At 42.8% G+C, this 14,298-nt stretch overlaps 1 protein-coding gene across 2 annotated transcripts in view; it reads left to right on the top strand.

The window, feature by feature from the left end:
* The window catches only part of LOC110532724 (attractin-like protein 1), a 323,112-nt gene that overhangs the window by 67,912 nt on the left and 240,902 nt on the right, over positions 1-14,298 (top strand). For both annotated transcript variants that reach the window (XM_036986147.1, XM_036986138.1), the window contains exons 11-12: positions 5,663-5,747; positions 5,875-6,086. In XM_036986147.1, coding sequence (XP_036842042.1) covers positions 5,663-5,747; positions 5,875-6,086 — 297 coding nt within the window. The remainder of the gene's footprint in view (positions 1-5,662; positions 5,748-5,874; positions 6,087-14,298) is intronic.

The following is a 14,298-nucleotide window of genomic DNA, read 5'->3' as shown; positions in this document are numbered from 1 at the left end:
GAGGTGGAAACTGAGCTGCACTTCCTAACCTCCTGCCCAATGTATGTCCATATTAGAGACACATGTTTCTCTTAGATTTCACAGACCCAAAAATAATTCAAAAACAAATCCAATTTTGATAAACTCCCATATCTACTGGGTGAAATACCACAGTATGCCATCACAGCAGCAATATTTGTGACCTGTTGCCACAATAAAAGGTCAACCATTGAAGAACAAACACCATTGTAAATACAACCCATATTTATGTTTGTTTATTTTTTTCCTTTTGTTCTTTGCACATAATTTACATTTGAAATGTCGTCATTCTTTTGGAACTTTTGAGTGTAATGTTTACTGTTCATTTTTATTGTTTATTTCACTTTTGTTTATTATCTACTTCACTTGCTTTGGCAATGTTAACATATGTTTCCCATGCCAATAATGCCCTTAAATTGAATTGAGAGACAGATGGAGATACACAGAGACTCAATGTTTAGGTTCGAAGAAAGAAACTCCATTAAAGGGGAATGTTTATCTTCTAGTTAGGATCCAGATTAGATGTTTGAAAAAAGTTTAAACATTTTACTCCATAGCTTCCAAGCCTTCTCATGCAGTCATGGAAGGTCACTGTTTCACTCTCATTGTTATTCAGCTAAATAGCCAGTCCAATCACCCTGAGTAGGCCACTCCAAGGGATAAAAAGTCCAATGTCACTTCTATAATCTGGAAGCGATAGATTGTTTTATGTTCAAGGTGGTAGCTAGACTGATGCTTGGCTTGGGGAGTGTGATCTAGACTCTACACTGAAGCCCAGGCAAGACCACTCTCTGTGATTGGTGCTCTGGTATACAAGCCAGTGTTTGGCCAGATATGTCTGTTTGGCATGGCTAAAGGGCTAGCCTCACAGAAACCTGTCATTCATTATAGGCCCTAGAGTACTAGGTTGTCACTGGACATGGTTGACTAATTTCATTATAAAACAAAATTAACAATCTCCATCATCAGCTTCTTCTAAACTCAGCAAAAAAAGAAACATCCTCTCACTGTCAACTGCGTTTATTTTCAGCAAACTTAACATGTGTAAATATTTGTATGAACATAAGATTCAACAACTGAGACATAAACTGAACAAGTTCCACAGACCACAGACTTCTGACTAACAAAAATGGAATAATGTGTCCCTGAACAAAGGGGGGGTCAAGATCAAAAGTAACAGTCAGTATCTTGTGTGGCCACCAGCTGCATTAAGTATTGCCTTGCATCTCCTCCTCATGGACTGCACCAGATTTGCCAGTTCTTGCTGTGAGATGTTACTCCACTCTTCCACCAAGGCACCTGCAAGTTCCCGGACATTCCTGAGGGGAATGGCCCTAGTCCTCACCCTCCGATCCAACAGGTCCCAGACTTGCTCAATGGGATTGAGATCCGGGCTCTTCGCTGGCCATGGCCAGGAAATCTCGCACAGATTGAGCAGTATGGCTGGTGGCATTGTCGTGCTGGAGGGTCATGTCAGGATGAGCCTGCAGGAAGGGTGCCACATGAGGGAGGAGGATGTCGTCCCTGTAACGCACAACGCTGAGATTCCCTGCAATGACAACAAGCTCAGTCCGATGACGCTGTGACACACCGCCCCAGACCATGACGGACCCTCCACCTCCAAATCGATCCTGCTCCAGAGTACAGGCCTCGGTGTAACGCTCATTCCTTCGACGATAAACGCGAATCTGACCATCACCCCTGGTGAGAGAAAACCGCAACTCGTCAGTGAAGAGCACTTTTTGCCAGTCCTGTCTGGTCCAGCGACGGTGGGTTTGTGCCCGTAGGCGACGTTGTTGCCAGTGATGTCTGGTGAGGACCTGCCTTACAACAGGCCTACAAGCCCTCAGTCCAGCCTCTCTCAGCCTATTGCGGACAGTCAGAGCACTGATGGCGGGATTGTGCGTTCCTGGTGTACCTCGGACAGTTGTTGTTGCCATGCTGTAACTGTCCCGCATGTGTGATGTTTGGATGTACCGATCCTGTGTATGTGTTACACGTGGTCTGCCACTACAAAGAAGATCAGCTGTCCGTCCTGTCTCCCTGTAGCGCTGTCTTAGGCGTCTCACAGTACGGACATTGCAATTTATTGCCCTGGCCACATCTGCAGTCCTCATGCCTCCTTGCAGCATGCCTAAGGCACATTCACGTAGATGAGCAAGGACCCTGGGCATCTTTCTTTTGATGTTTTTCAGAGTCAGTAGATAGGCCTCTTTAGTGTCCTAAGATTTCATAACTGTGACCTTAATTGCCTACCTTCTGTAAGCTGTTAGTGTCTTAACTACGGTGGTTCATTGAACAAGCATGGGAACAGTGTTTAAACCCATTTACAATGAAGATCTGTGAAGTTATTTGAATTTTTACGAATTATCTTTGAAAGACAGGGTCCTGAAAAAGGGATGTTTCTTTTTTTTCTGAGTTTAGAGTGAACAGGTTCGTGGAAAGCATTTTTGCTTTAGGTACTGTATTGTCTGTACATGAATGAAACAGTTTGGCATTTTGTTTAGAAAGGTTTTGATCTGGGTTCAGGCATGCTATCTATGGTGAGTGATGCTTTTTACTCATGTGCCTGAAATACATTGTAGCCTACTACAGTACATGAGATGTTTCATCACTTCAAGTGTCAACAGGTTTCACCAGTTTCAAGGAAGTCTCATTCAGTAGTTAATGGACTGATAGGACTTTTTCTCCTCTCTGCTCCTCTCTCTGTGAGCTAATTAATTAGTTCCACCTGTGGAAGAGGCATTACTCTGCTGCTCTCTCTCTGTCGGCTCCGCCACTCATGCTGAGACGGTTTTAAGCGCTAATTTGTTTTTGTTTCTCTCTGCTAACCTTGGAGGGGGAGAGCGTTATTAGCTTTTTGTGCTTTTCTTCTGCGAGAGATTAAATTCAGGTCGACACAAGGCAGTTTTAATTTGCGTTTAATTCTTTTCTCCCCTCATCACCCCATCCTCATAATTCTAATTAGATTTGGGTGAAATGAACTCTAATTAAAAATGTTTTGTCCCCCCACCACCCCACTGGCAGTTACGTCTTCAACAAGAGTGCCCTGTTCATTTTCTGATGCTGCAATATAATCTTTGGTATTTGTTTCATTAGCCCATTGTTGATATAGTCCCAAAATGTTTTGCATGTCAGCAATCAGGTTTTCAAGATATTCAACTTTCAAAGTACAGAAATACAGCTGGTATCATGTATTTTGCATCATATAATACTGCATTTTGCATCAAAATGAAAGTTACATATCTTGAAAACTTGATTGCTGACAGGCAGAACATTTTGGGACTATATCAACAATGGACTAATGAAACAAATACCAAAACATTGTTTTTGGGTGGAATGTTCCTTTAAGTCTTCCATTTAAATTAGGTTTGATTTCCCCTTCAAGATGGTGTGCTGATGATTTTGTCTGCTGATTCCCCTGTCATCTCCCCCTTTCTCCCTGTTCATTATTCATGGTTCTTCTGCCAATATCCTGGGAGGAAATGAAATGGGGGGAGCGTTGTGATGAGTATCAGGGAGTTTCAATATAAAGGCAAGGATCCTGCAAAATCATTCATCTCTAGTACACATCAGATGGTGGGGAGATGCATTTGGCTGACTGTCAGTGCATGTCTGGATTATTGATTTACTATAGCTCCAGGCTTCACAATAGGTATTAGGCCTTAGACAGTGCCAAAGTCAGGATTCCAATTGAACTACTGGTGATGGGGTGGATGTCACAAATACTTATTTTGGTCTGTCCCTTTAACCAATGGATCACCTACGGACATCTCTTATCTTATTTCGATTTGACTCTTATTATTGATATTGATGAATGTACTGCATTGTTGAGGCAGCTAGCACATCAACATTTTGCTGCGCCTTTAATACCTGCTGTAAACTGTGTATGCGATGAGTACAATTTAATTTGATAAGAAAGTAGTGTGGGCCTGAGTGACCGGCTGAGAGCGCTCATCAGGGTGACTACACCATGGCCCTGGCAGAGAACACCTTGGTCTTTAGGATGTGATGAAAAAGCGCCTTCTCATTTGTACTGGTGTTGTTGACTTGTCTTTCCCTTTAAACAGCGATATCACAATTAGCCATGCACTGAGTGTGGTCGTTTGCAACCTGGCTGCACGTTTAACGCCCAGGAACAGTTTATATCTGTGTAAATGCCACATTTACATTTTGCAAGAGTGGACGTGTGGCCTGTAAAGCATCAGAGACTTGTAAAATGAAACGGTAAAGTACAGGATTGTGATCGCTCTCAGAACCATTACTCTGTTCAGTGTGGTATCCCCAACAAACAAGATCAATGGATGAATAAACTTGTTTATCGAGTCCTATTCAGAGGCAGCTACATAATAAACAATTCAAAAACGCTACGTAAAGAGGTTGACGTTTATCATCTCCTAGGATCCCCCTAACAGTGGGAAAACTGAACGTTGTGCTGTCTCAATTTAACATGATTTGCCTGGTGATATTGACAAAGAGAAGAAATCGACTTTGCCGACCTATAATTTTTTCTCTGTTGTTATTTGTTTTCCCTGGGGAGGCTAAATTCGTTTTGAAAGACGATTGGTAGATAATCACAGACAGGAAAAAGTGTCTCGCTACATCCTGGGCTGTGTTGTCAGAGCTGCTCCAGGTACACTCATTGTAGCCTACCCATGGTTCAGTGCAGTTCATGACCATGGTCCTAGGAGATTGGTAATTGAACTCCCATTGAGACCCTGTGCGCCCACCACCACCACCCTAGGATTGCCAAATAGCAGCTGCAGGGGATTACATTTTAATGATATATATATATATATATATATATATATATATATATTTTTGCAACCGTAAAGGTATCTTCTCTAGCTGCGGTTAGTTGTTTATGACAGCCCTGTGTGTAGGTTATGGGCCCTAGTGCTCTGGTATGCTCACACACACAGTGTTAATCACACCTGGGCTTGGTACAGTACACCCAGTCCTACAGCCATTATACAGAGCCATGGGACAGGGGGACCATGACATTCATACAGGCCATTCTCCACTGTTCCCTTTGGTTCCACAGCTTCTATGTCCACAGGATTCTCATAGGCGTTAATAATTCAGAGTTGACACTTCCATTTGTGTGTGTGTGTGTGTGTGTGTGTGTGTGTGCGAACAGTGCAGACGGGGGGGGGGGTTGGTGTGTGTACCCAGTCCCGGTGCTGTTCTGTTTTTCAGTATGTACGGTAGGGTGGTATGGTACAGGCATACTGAAATGAAATCCAGGCAAGAAAGGAACACAGGAAAGGAACACTTCTCCCCTGTTGCTAGGTAATGGACCTGGAGCTGGGTTAATTGCTGTATTAAAAAGCATGTAACAGAGAGAGCCTGGCAGATTGGGTGGGCTGCAGAGAACAAATGCCAAGGAGCTCAGATTACCAGGCTACAGAGCGTTAAAGGCCTTAAATATACAGCTCATTCTGGGGTCCAGGGGAGTTTCAGTCACAGTTGCTTGGATGGTAGTATGAGTAGGGTGTCGCAGGTCACAGTGGCGGTATAATTTCTTGGTATAGCGGTTGAGTGCTTGACCCTACACAAGTTTTTGAAAAGTGCTTCTTATATGTCAAATGTTCCTACTGAAGCCAAACCTGTAGCCTGATCTCTATGTGCATGTTTTTTTCAGCTTGTGATGAATGGAAAGTCCTGCCCAGACCAGATCTCCACCGTGACGTCAACCGCTTTGGCCACACCTCCGTCGTCAGCAATGGGTCAGTCACTTGCATCCAGTATATTGCCCCTCCGTTACTTGGTATTTGTAGTTTTTTTATCTCTTTCATGAGTTTCCTCAGTGTTCCCTGGTAATGATGTGTACTCTGTGTTGTGTTCTCTCCCCAGGTCTATGTATGTGTTTGGTGGTTTCTCTGGTGTGTTGCTGAATGACGTGCTGGTCTACACCCCTCCCAGCTGCCAGGCCTTCAGTGAGGAGCAGCGCTGTGCCAACGCCAGCCCTGGCATCCGCTGTGTCTGGCTTAGGGACCACTGTGTCCCCTGGGACACCAGCCATGCCAACGGCAGCGTGCCCGCTCCCTTCTGCCCTCCACGCACCAGTACGTGTTGTATGACATTGCCCTCGTCACCATTTGAGTTTACATACCGAGCAATACTTACCTTGGAAATTAGGATGGCAACAATTTACTCAAATTTGTAGCCTCCACGATGATTGAATCCACACCTGGATATATGTGTTCACATGTTTTTATCTGTATGTTTCTCATGGGGAGAGATGCTTTCACTTCCCTCTGGTAGTTCAAATCAAAATCTCATTTTATTTGTCACATGCTTCATAGACAACAGGTGTAGACTAACAGTGAAACGCTTACTTATGGATCATTTTCCAACCATGCAGACTTAAAGATAAAATAGAAATAGTGACACGAGGAATAAATACAGTGAATAATAAATACACACAATGACTAAAAATAACATGGCTATATACAGGGAGTAGAAAATAACATGGCTATATACAGGGAGTAGAAAATAACATGGCTATATACAGGGAGTAGAAAATAACATGGCTATATACAGGGAGTAGAAAATAACATGGCTATATACAGGGAGTAGAAAATAACATGGCTATATACAGGGAGTAGAAAATAACATGTCTATATACAGGGAGTAGAAAATAACATGGCTATATACAGGGAGTAGAAAATAACATGGCTATATACAGGGAGTAGAAAATAACATGGCTATATACAGGGAGTAGAAAATAACATGGCTATATACAGGGAGTAGAAAATAACATGGCTATATACTGGGAGTAGAAAATAACATGGTTATATACAGGGAGTAGAAAATAACACGGCTATATACAGGGAGTAGAAAATAACATGGCTATATACAGGGAGTAGAAAATAACATGGCTATATACAGGGAGTAGAAAATAACATGGCTATATACAGGGAGTAGAAAATAACATGGCTATATACAGGGAGTAGAAAATAACATGGCTATATACAGGGAGTAGAAAATAACATGGCTATATACAGGGAGTAGAAAATAACATGGCTATATACAGGGAGTAGAAAATAACATGGCTATATACAGGGAGTAGAAAATAACATGGCTATATACAGGGAGTAGAAAATAACATGGCTATATACTGGGAGTAGAAAATAACATGGTTATATACAGGGAGTAGAAAATAACACGGCTATATACAGGGAGTAGAAAATAACATGGCTATATACAGGGAGTAGAAAATAACATGGCTATATACAGGGAGTAGAAAATAACATGGCTATATACAGGGAGTAGAAAATAACATGGCTATATACAGGGAGTAGAAAATAACATGGCTATATACAGGGAGTAGAAAATAACATGGCTATATACAGGGAGTAGAAAATAACATGGCTATATACAGGGAGTAGAAAATAACATGGCTATATACAGGGAGTAGAAAATAACATGGCTATATACAGGGAGTAGAAAATAACATGGCTATATACAGGGAGTAGAAAATAACATGGCTATATACAGGGAGTAGAAAATAACATGGCTATATACAGGGAGTAGAAAATAACACGGCTATATACAGGGAGTAGAAAATAACACGGCTATATACAGGGAGTAGAAAATAACATGGCTATATACAGGGAGTAGAAAATAACATGGCTATATACAGGGAGTAGAAAATAACATGGCTATATACAGGGAGTAGAAAATAACATGGCTATATACAGGGAGTAGAAAATAACATGGCTATATACAGGGAGTAGAAAATAACACGGCTATATACAGGGAGTAGAAAATAACACGGCTATATACAGGGAGTAGAAAATAACATGGCTATATACAGGGAGTAGAAAATAACACGGCTATATACAGGGAGTAGAAAATAACATGGCTATATACAGGGAGTAGAAAATAACATGTCTATATACTGGGAGTAGAAAATAACATGGCTATATACAGGGAGTAGAAAATAACATGGCTATATACAGGGAGTAGAAAATAACATGGCTATATACAGGGAGTAGAAAATAACATGGCTATATACAGGGAGTAGAAAATAACATGGCTATATACAGGGAGTAGAAAATAACACGGCTATATACAGGGAGTAGAAAATAACATGGCTATATACTGGGAGTAGAAAATAACATGGCTATATACAGGGAGTAGAAAATAACATGGCTATATACAGGGAGTAGAAAATAACACGCTATATACAGGGAGTAGAAAATAACATGGCTATATACAGGGAGTAGAAAATAACATGGCTATATACAGGGAGTAGAAAATAACATGGCTATATACTGGGAGTAGAAAATAACATGGCTATATACAGGGAGTAGAAAATAACATGGCTATATACAGGGAGTAGAAAATAACATGGCTATATACAGGGAGTAGAAAATAACATGGCTATATACTGGGAGTAGAAAATAACATGGTTATATACAGGGAGTAGAAAATAACACGGCTATATACAGGGAGTAGAAAATAACATGGCTATATACAGGGAGTAGAAAATAACATGGCTATATACAGGGAGTAGAAAATAACATGGCTATATACAGGGAGTAGAAAATAACACGGCTATATACAGGGAGTAGAAAATAACACGGCTATATACAGGGAGTAGAAAATAACATGGCTATATACTGGGAGTAGAAAATAACATGGTTATATACAGGGAGTAGAAAATAACACGGCTATATACAGGGAGTAGAAAATAACATGGCTATATACAGGGAGTAGAAAATAACATGGTTATATACAGGGAGTAGAAAATAACATGGCTATATACAGGGAGTAGAAAATAACACGGCTATATACAGGGAGTAGAAAATAACATGGCTATATACTGGGAGTAGAAAATAACACGGCTATATACAGGGAGTAGAAAATAACATGGCTATATACTGGGAGTAGAAAATAACATGGTTATATACAGGGAGTAGAAAATAACACGGCTATATACAGGGAGTAGAAAATAACATGGCTATATACAGGGAGTAGAAAATAACATGGCTATATACAGGGAGTAGAAAATAACATGGCTATATACAGGGAGTAGAAAATAACACGGCTATATACAGGGAGTAGAAAATAACACGGCTATATACAGGGAGTAGAAAATAACATGGCTATATACAGGGAGTAGAAAATAACATGGTTATATACAGGGGGTAGAAAATAACATGGCGTTTAGAAGTCTAATGGCTTGGGGGTAGAAGCTGTTCAGGGTTGTGTTGGTTCTAGACTTGGTGCATTGTTACCACTTGCCGTATGATAGCAGAGAGAAAGTCTGTGGCTTGGGTGGCTGGAGTCTTTTTAACAATTTTTGGGGGCTTCCTCTGACACCGCCTGGTATAGAGGCCCTGGATGGAAGGGAGTTTGGCCCCAGTGATGTACTGTAGGACCTTGCATGGTGATGCAGACAGTCAAGAAGCTCTCAACAGTGCAGTTGTAGAACCTTTTGAGGATCTGAGGGCCCATACCAAATCTTTATAGTCAATGAACAGCATTCGCACGTAGGTGTTCCTTTTGTCCAAGTGTGAAAGGGCAGTGTGGAGTGTAATAGAGATTGCGTCATCTGTGGAACTGTTGGGGCGGTATGCACATTTGAGTGGTTCCAGGGTGTCTGGGATGATAGTGTTGATGTGAGCCCCCTTCAAACGATTTCATAGCTACAAATCAAATCGCGTGGTCACATACACGTGTTTAGCAGATGTTATTGCGGGTGTAGCGAAATGCTTGTGCTTCTAGTTCCGACTAGAGTTGCAAAGGGTCGGAAGTTAAGTCCTGGAATTTTGGGAATTTTGCTTAAATTCATCAAAAAAGTTGCTTACAACAGTGAACCTTTTTTTGTGGGATACACAAAGGCAATTCTAGGTCTTGTGACATATTTTGGTTAAACTAACCCCAATTCAATGGAATTGCATCCCTCTGCATGCACAGTGCATTCTTCCATCACATGTACAGCTGATTCTCAAGATCTTGCACACTAATGAGATGCAATTGAGCCCACACTACTACACTGTCTGAGCCAAGGACTACATGCTTTCTGGTAAGTTTTGATTACAATGCTGGATGGGGTGAATAGTAGTAGCCTACAGCAAAGTGTGTTTAAATAATTTCTAACTTGTTAACAATTTCTGCTAGTTATTTTTTTCTACCATTTACCTGTGCAAGGTATTTTTTTATTATTATTATTTTTTGTTTACAATTTATTTTTCTTATCTTTACAGGAAAATGCCACAGGCACTATCTGAGGTGTGGAGACATTTCACTGCAGCTAATGTAGAAGGAAAAGCTGTGTACATTTGCAAATACTGTGCAAAATTTTATGTGAAGAATGCAACAAAGATGCAGTGTCATCTGGCCAAGTGCATGAAGTTCCCTCAGTGCTCACAACAAGCAACCTCTGACAAAAGTCCCTCTACTTCGATTTGAGGTGAAAATGATGAAACAGACACCTTATTGATAGCAACAGCTCATGGTCCTCCTGGAATCACTCAATGGAGGAATGTAGTCAGAGAAATGCTGATGAATGTCTTGCTCGAGTTGTGCATGCAACTGATTCACCGCTGATGCTCACGGCAATGTGTATTGGAAGAGATTTCTGAATGTGCTTTGCCCAGCATACACCCCTCCAACCAGACATGCTTTATCTACTATTTTGCTGGATGCAGAGTTCAACAGAGTTCAAGTGAAGGTCAAGCACATCATAGAGATAGCAGACTGTATTGCAATCATCTCTGATGGGTGGTCGAATGTTCGTGGGCAAGGACTAATGAACTCCATCTCAACCAGTATTCTACAAGAGCACAGATACAAGGGACAACAGACACACCGGTCTCTGCATTGCAGATGAGCTGAAGGACGTCATCAATGACCTTGGACCACAGGAGGTATTTGCACTGGTGACAGACAATGCTGCGAACATGAAGGCTGCTTGGTCTAAAGTGGAGGAGTCCTACCCTCATATCACACCCACTGGCTGTGCTGCTCATGCATTGAATCTGCTCCTCAAGGACATCATGGCACTTAAAACAATGGATACACTCTTCAAGAGAGCCAGGGAAATGGTTAGGTATGTGAAGGGTCATCAAGTTATAGCAGCAATCTATCTCACCAAGCAAAGTGAGAAGAATAAGAGCACCACGTTGAAGCTGCCCAGCAACACCATTGGGGTGGTGTTGTCATCATGTTTGACAGTCTCCTGGAGGGGATGGAGTCTCTCCCAAGAAATCAAGTCTTCCGATATGGACATGGCCATCAAGAGGATCCTCCTGGATTATATATTTTGGGAGAGAGTGGGCAGTAGTCTGAAACTCCTCAAACCTATAGCAGTAACCATTGCACGGATTGAGGGAGGCAATGCCATTCTGTCTGATGTTCAGACTTTGCTTGCAGATGTCAGAGAAGAAATCCGTAATGCCCTGCCCACTTCTGTTGCTCCAAGCAGAGGAAACTGCAGTTCTGAAATACATCAAAAAGCATGAAGACTTCTGCCTGAAGCCCATACACGCCGCAGCGTACGTGTTGGACCCCAAGTATGCTGGCAAGAGCATCCTGTCTGGTGCAGAGATCAACAAGGCCTATGGTTTCATCACTACCGTGTCTCGCCACCTTGGCCTGGATGAGGGCAAGGTTCTTGGCAGTCTGGTGAAGTACACTTCCAAGCAAGGGCTTTGGGATGGAGATGCAATATGGCAAGTCGTGCCAACATATCTCATCAGCCAGCTGGTGGAAAGGACTTTGTGGATCTGAGGCTCTTTCCCCTGTTGCCTTCATCATCATCAAATCAACGTTTATTTGTCACGTGCGCCAAATACAACAGGTGTAGACCTTAGAGTGAAATGCTTACTTACAGGCTCTAACCAATAGTGCAAAAAAGGTGTTAGGTGAACAATGTGTAAGTAAAGAAATAAAACAACAGTAAAAAGACAGGCTATATACAGTAGTGAGGCTACATACAGACACTGGTTAGTTAGGCTGATTGAGGTAGTATGTACATGTAGATCTGGTTAAAGTGACTATGCATATACGATGAACACAGAGTAGCAGTAGCGTAAAAGAGGGGGTTGGCGGGTGGTGGATGGCGGGACACAATGCAGATGGCCCGGTTAGCCAATATTCGGGAGCACTGGTTTTTCGGCCCAATTGAGGTAGTATGTACATGAATGTATAATTAAAGTGACTATGCATATATGATAAACAGAGTAGCAGCAGTGTAAAAAGAGGGTTTGAGGGGGGGGGGGGGACACAATGCAAATAGTCCGGGTAGCCATTTGATTACCTGTTCAGGAGTCTTATGGCTTGGGGGTAAAAACTGTTGAGAAGCCTTTTTGTCCTAGACTTGGCACTCCGGTACCGCTGTCCATGCAGTAGTAGAGATAAGTCTATGACTGGAGTGGCTGGGGTCTTTGACAATTTTTAGGGCCTTTCTCTGACACCACCTGGTGTAGAGGTCCTGGATGGCAGGCAGCATAGCATTCTAGTTTGTTGTTGATGTGGACACCAAGGAATTTGAAGCTCTCAACCTGCTCCACTACAGCCCCGTCGATGAGAATGGGGGCGTGCTTGGTCCTCCTTTTCCTGTAGTCCACAATCATCTCCTTAGTCTTGGCTACGTTGAGGGATAGGTTGTTATTCTGGCACCACGTGGCCAGGTCTCTGACCTCCTCCCTATAGGCTGTCTCATTGTTGTCTTATGATCAGGCTTACCACTGTTGTGTCGTCAGCAAAATTAATGATGGTGTTGGAGTCATGCTTGGCCATGCAGTCGTGGGTGAGTACAGGAGGGAGTACAGGAGGGGACTGAGCACACACCCCTGTTGAGCTCCAGTGTTGAGGATCAGCGTGGCAGATGTGTTGCTACCTACCCTCACCACCTGGGGGCGGCCCGTCAGCAAGTCTAGGATCCAGTTGCAGAGGGAGGTGTTTAGTCCCAGGATCCTTAGCTTAGTGATGAGCTTTGAGGGTACTATGGTGTTGAAATCTGAGCTGTAGTCAATGAATAGCATTCTCACATTAGTGTTCCTTTTGTCCAGGTGGGAAAGGGCAGTGTGGAGTGCAATAGAGATTGCATCATCTGTGGATCTGTTGGTGCGGTATGCAAATTGAAGTGGGTCTAGTGTTTCTGGGATAATGGTGTTGATGTGAGCCATTACCAACCTTTCAAAGCACTTCATGGCTACGGACGTGAGTGCTACGGGTCTGCAGTCATTTAGGCAGGTTGCTTTTGTGTTCTTGGGCACAGGGACTATGGTGGTCTGCTTGAAACATGTTGGTATTACAGACTCAATCAGGGACATGTTGAAAATGTCAGTGAGACACCTCCTGCCAGTTGGTCAGCACATGCCCAGAGCACACGTCCCGGTAATCCGTCTTGCTCCGCAGCCTTGTGTATGTTGACCTGTTTAAAGGTCTTACTCAAGTCGGCTACGGAGTGCGTGATTACACAGTCGTCCGGAACAGCTGATGCTCTCTTGCATGCCCCAGTGCTGCTTTCCTCGAAGTGAGCATAGAAGTGATTTAGCTCGTCTGGTAAGCTCGTGTCACTGGGCAGCTCGCAGCTGTGCTTCCCTTTTGTAGTCTGTAATAGTTTGCAAGCCCTGCCACACAAGACTAGTGTCGGAGCCGGTGTAGTTGATTCAATCTTAGCCCTGTATTGACGCTTTGCCTGTTTGGTGGTTCGTCGCAGGGCATAGCAGGATTTCTTGTAAGCTTCTGGGTTAGAGTCCCACACCTTGAAAGCTGCAGCTCTACCCTTTAGCTCAGTGTGAATGTTTCCTCTAATCCATGGCTTCTGGTTGGGGTATGTACGTACGGTCACTGAGGGGACGACGTCCTCGATGCACTTATTGATAAAGCCAGTGACTGATGTGGTGTACTCCTCAATGCCATCGGAAGAATCCCGGAACATATTCCAGTCTGTGATAGCAAAACAGTCCTGTAGTTTAGCATCTGCTTCATCTGACCACTTTTTTATAGACCGAGTCACTGGTGCTTCCTGCTTTAATTTTTGCTTTTAAGCAGGAATCAGGAGGATAGAGTTGTGGTCGAATTTACAAAATGGAGGGTGAGGGAGAGCTTTGTACGCGTCTCTGTGTGTGTACAGGTGATCTAGAATTTTGGTTTGGTAGAACTGATTTAAGTTTCCCTGCATTAAAGTCTCTGGCCACTAGGAGCGCTGTCTCTGGGTGAGTGGTTTCCTGTTTGCTTATTTCCTTATACAGCTGACTGAGTGCGGTCTTAGTGCCAGCATCTGCCTGTGGTGGTAAATAAACAGCCACGAAAAGT

The sequence above is a fragment of the Oncorhynchus mykiss genome, chromosome 1 (assembly GCF_013265735.2).
Source record: "Oncorhynchus mykiss isolate Arlee chromosome 1, USDA_OmykA_1.1, whole genome shotgun sequence".
Classification (NCBI taxonomy): Eukaryota; Metazoa; Chordata; class Actinopteri; order Salmoniformes; family Salmonidae; genus Oncorhynchus; species Oncorhynchus mykiss.
This window is presented reverse-complemented; position numbering and strand designations above follow the sequence as displayed.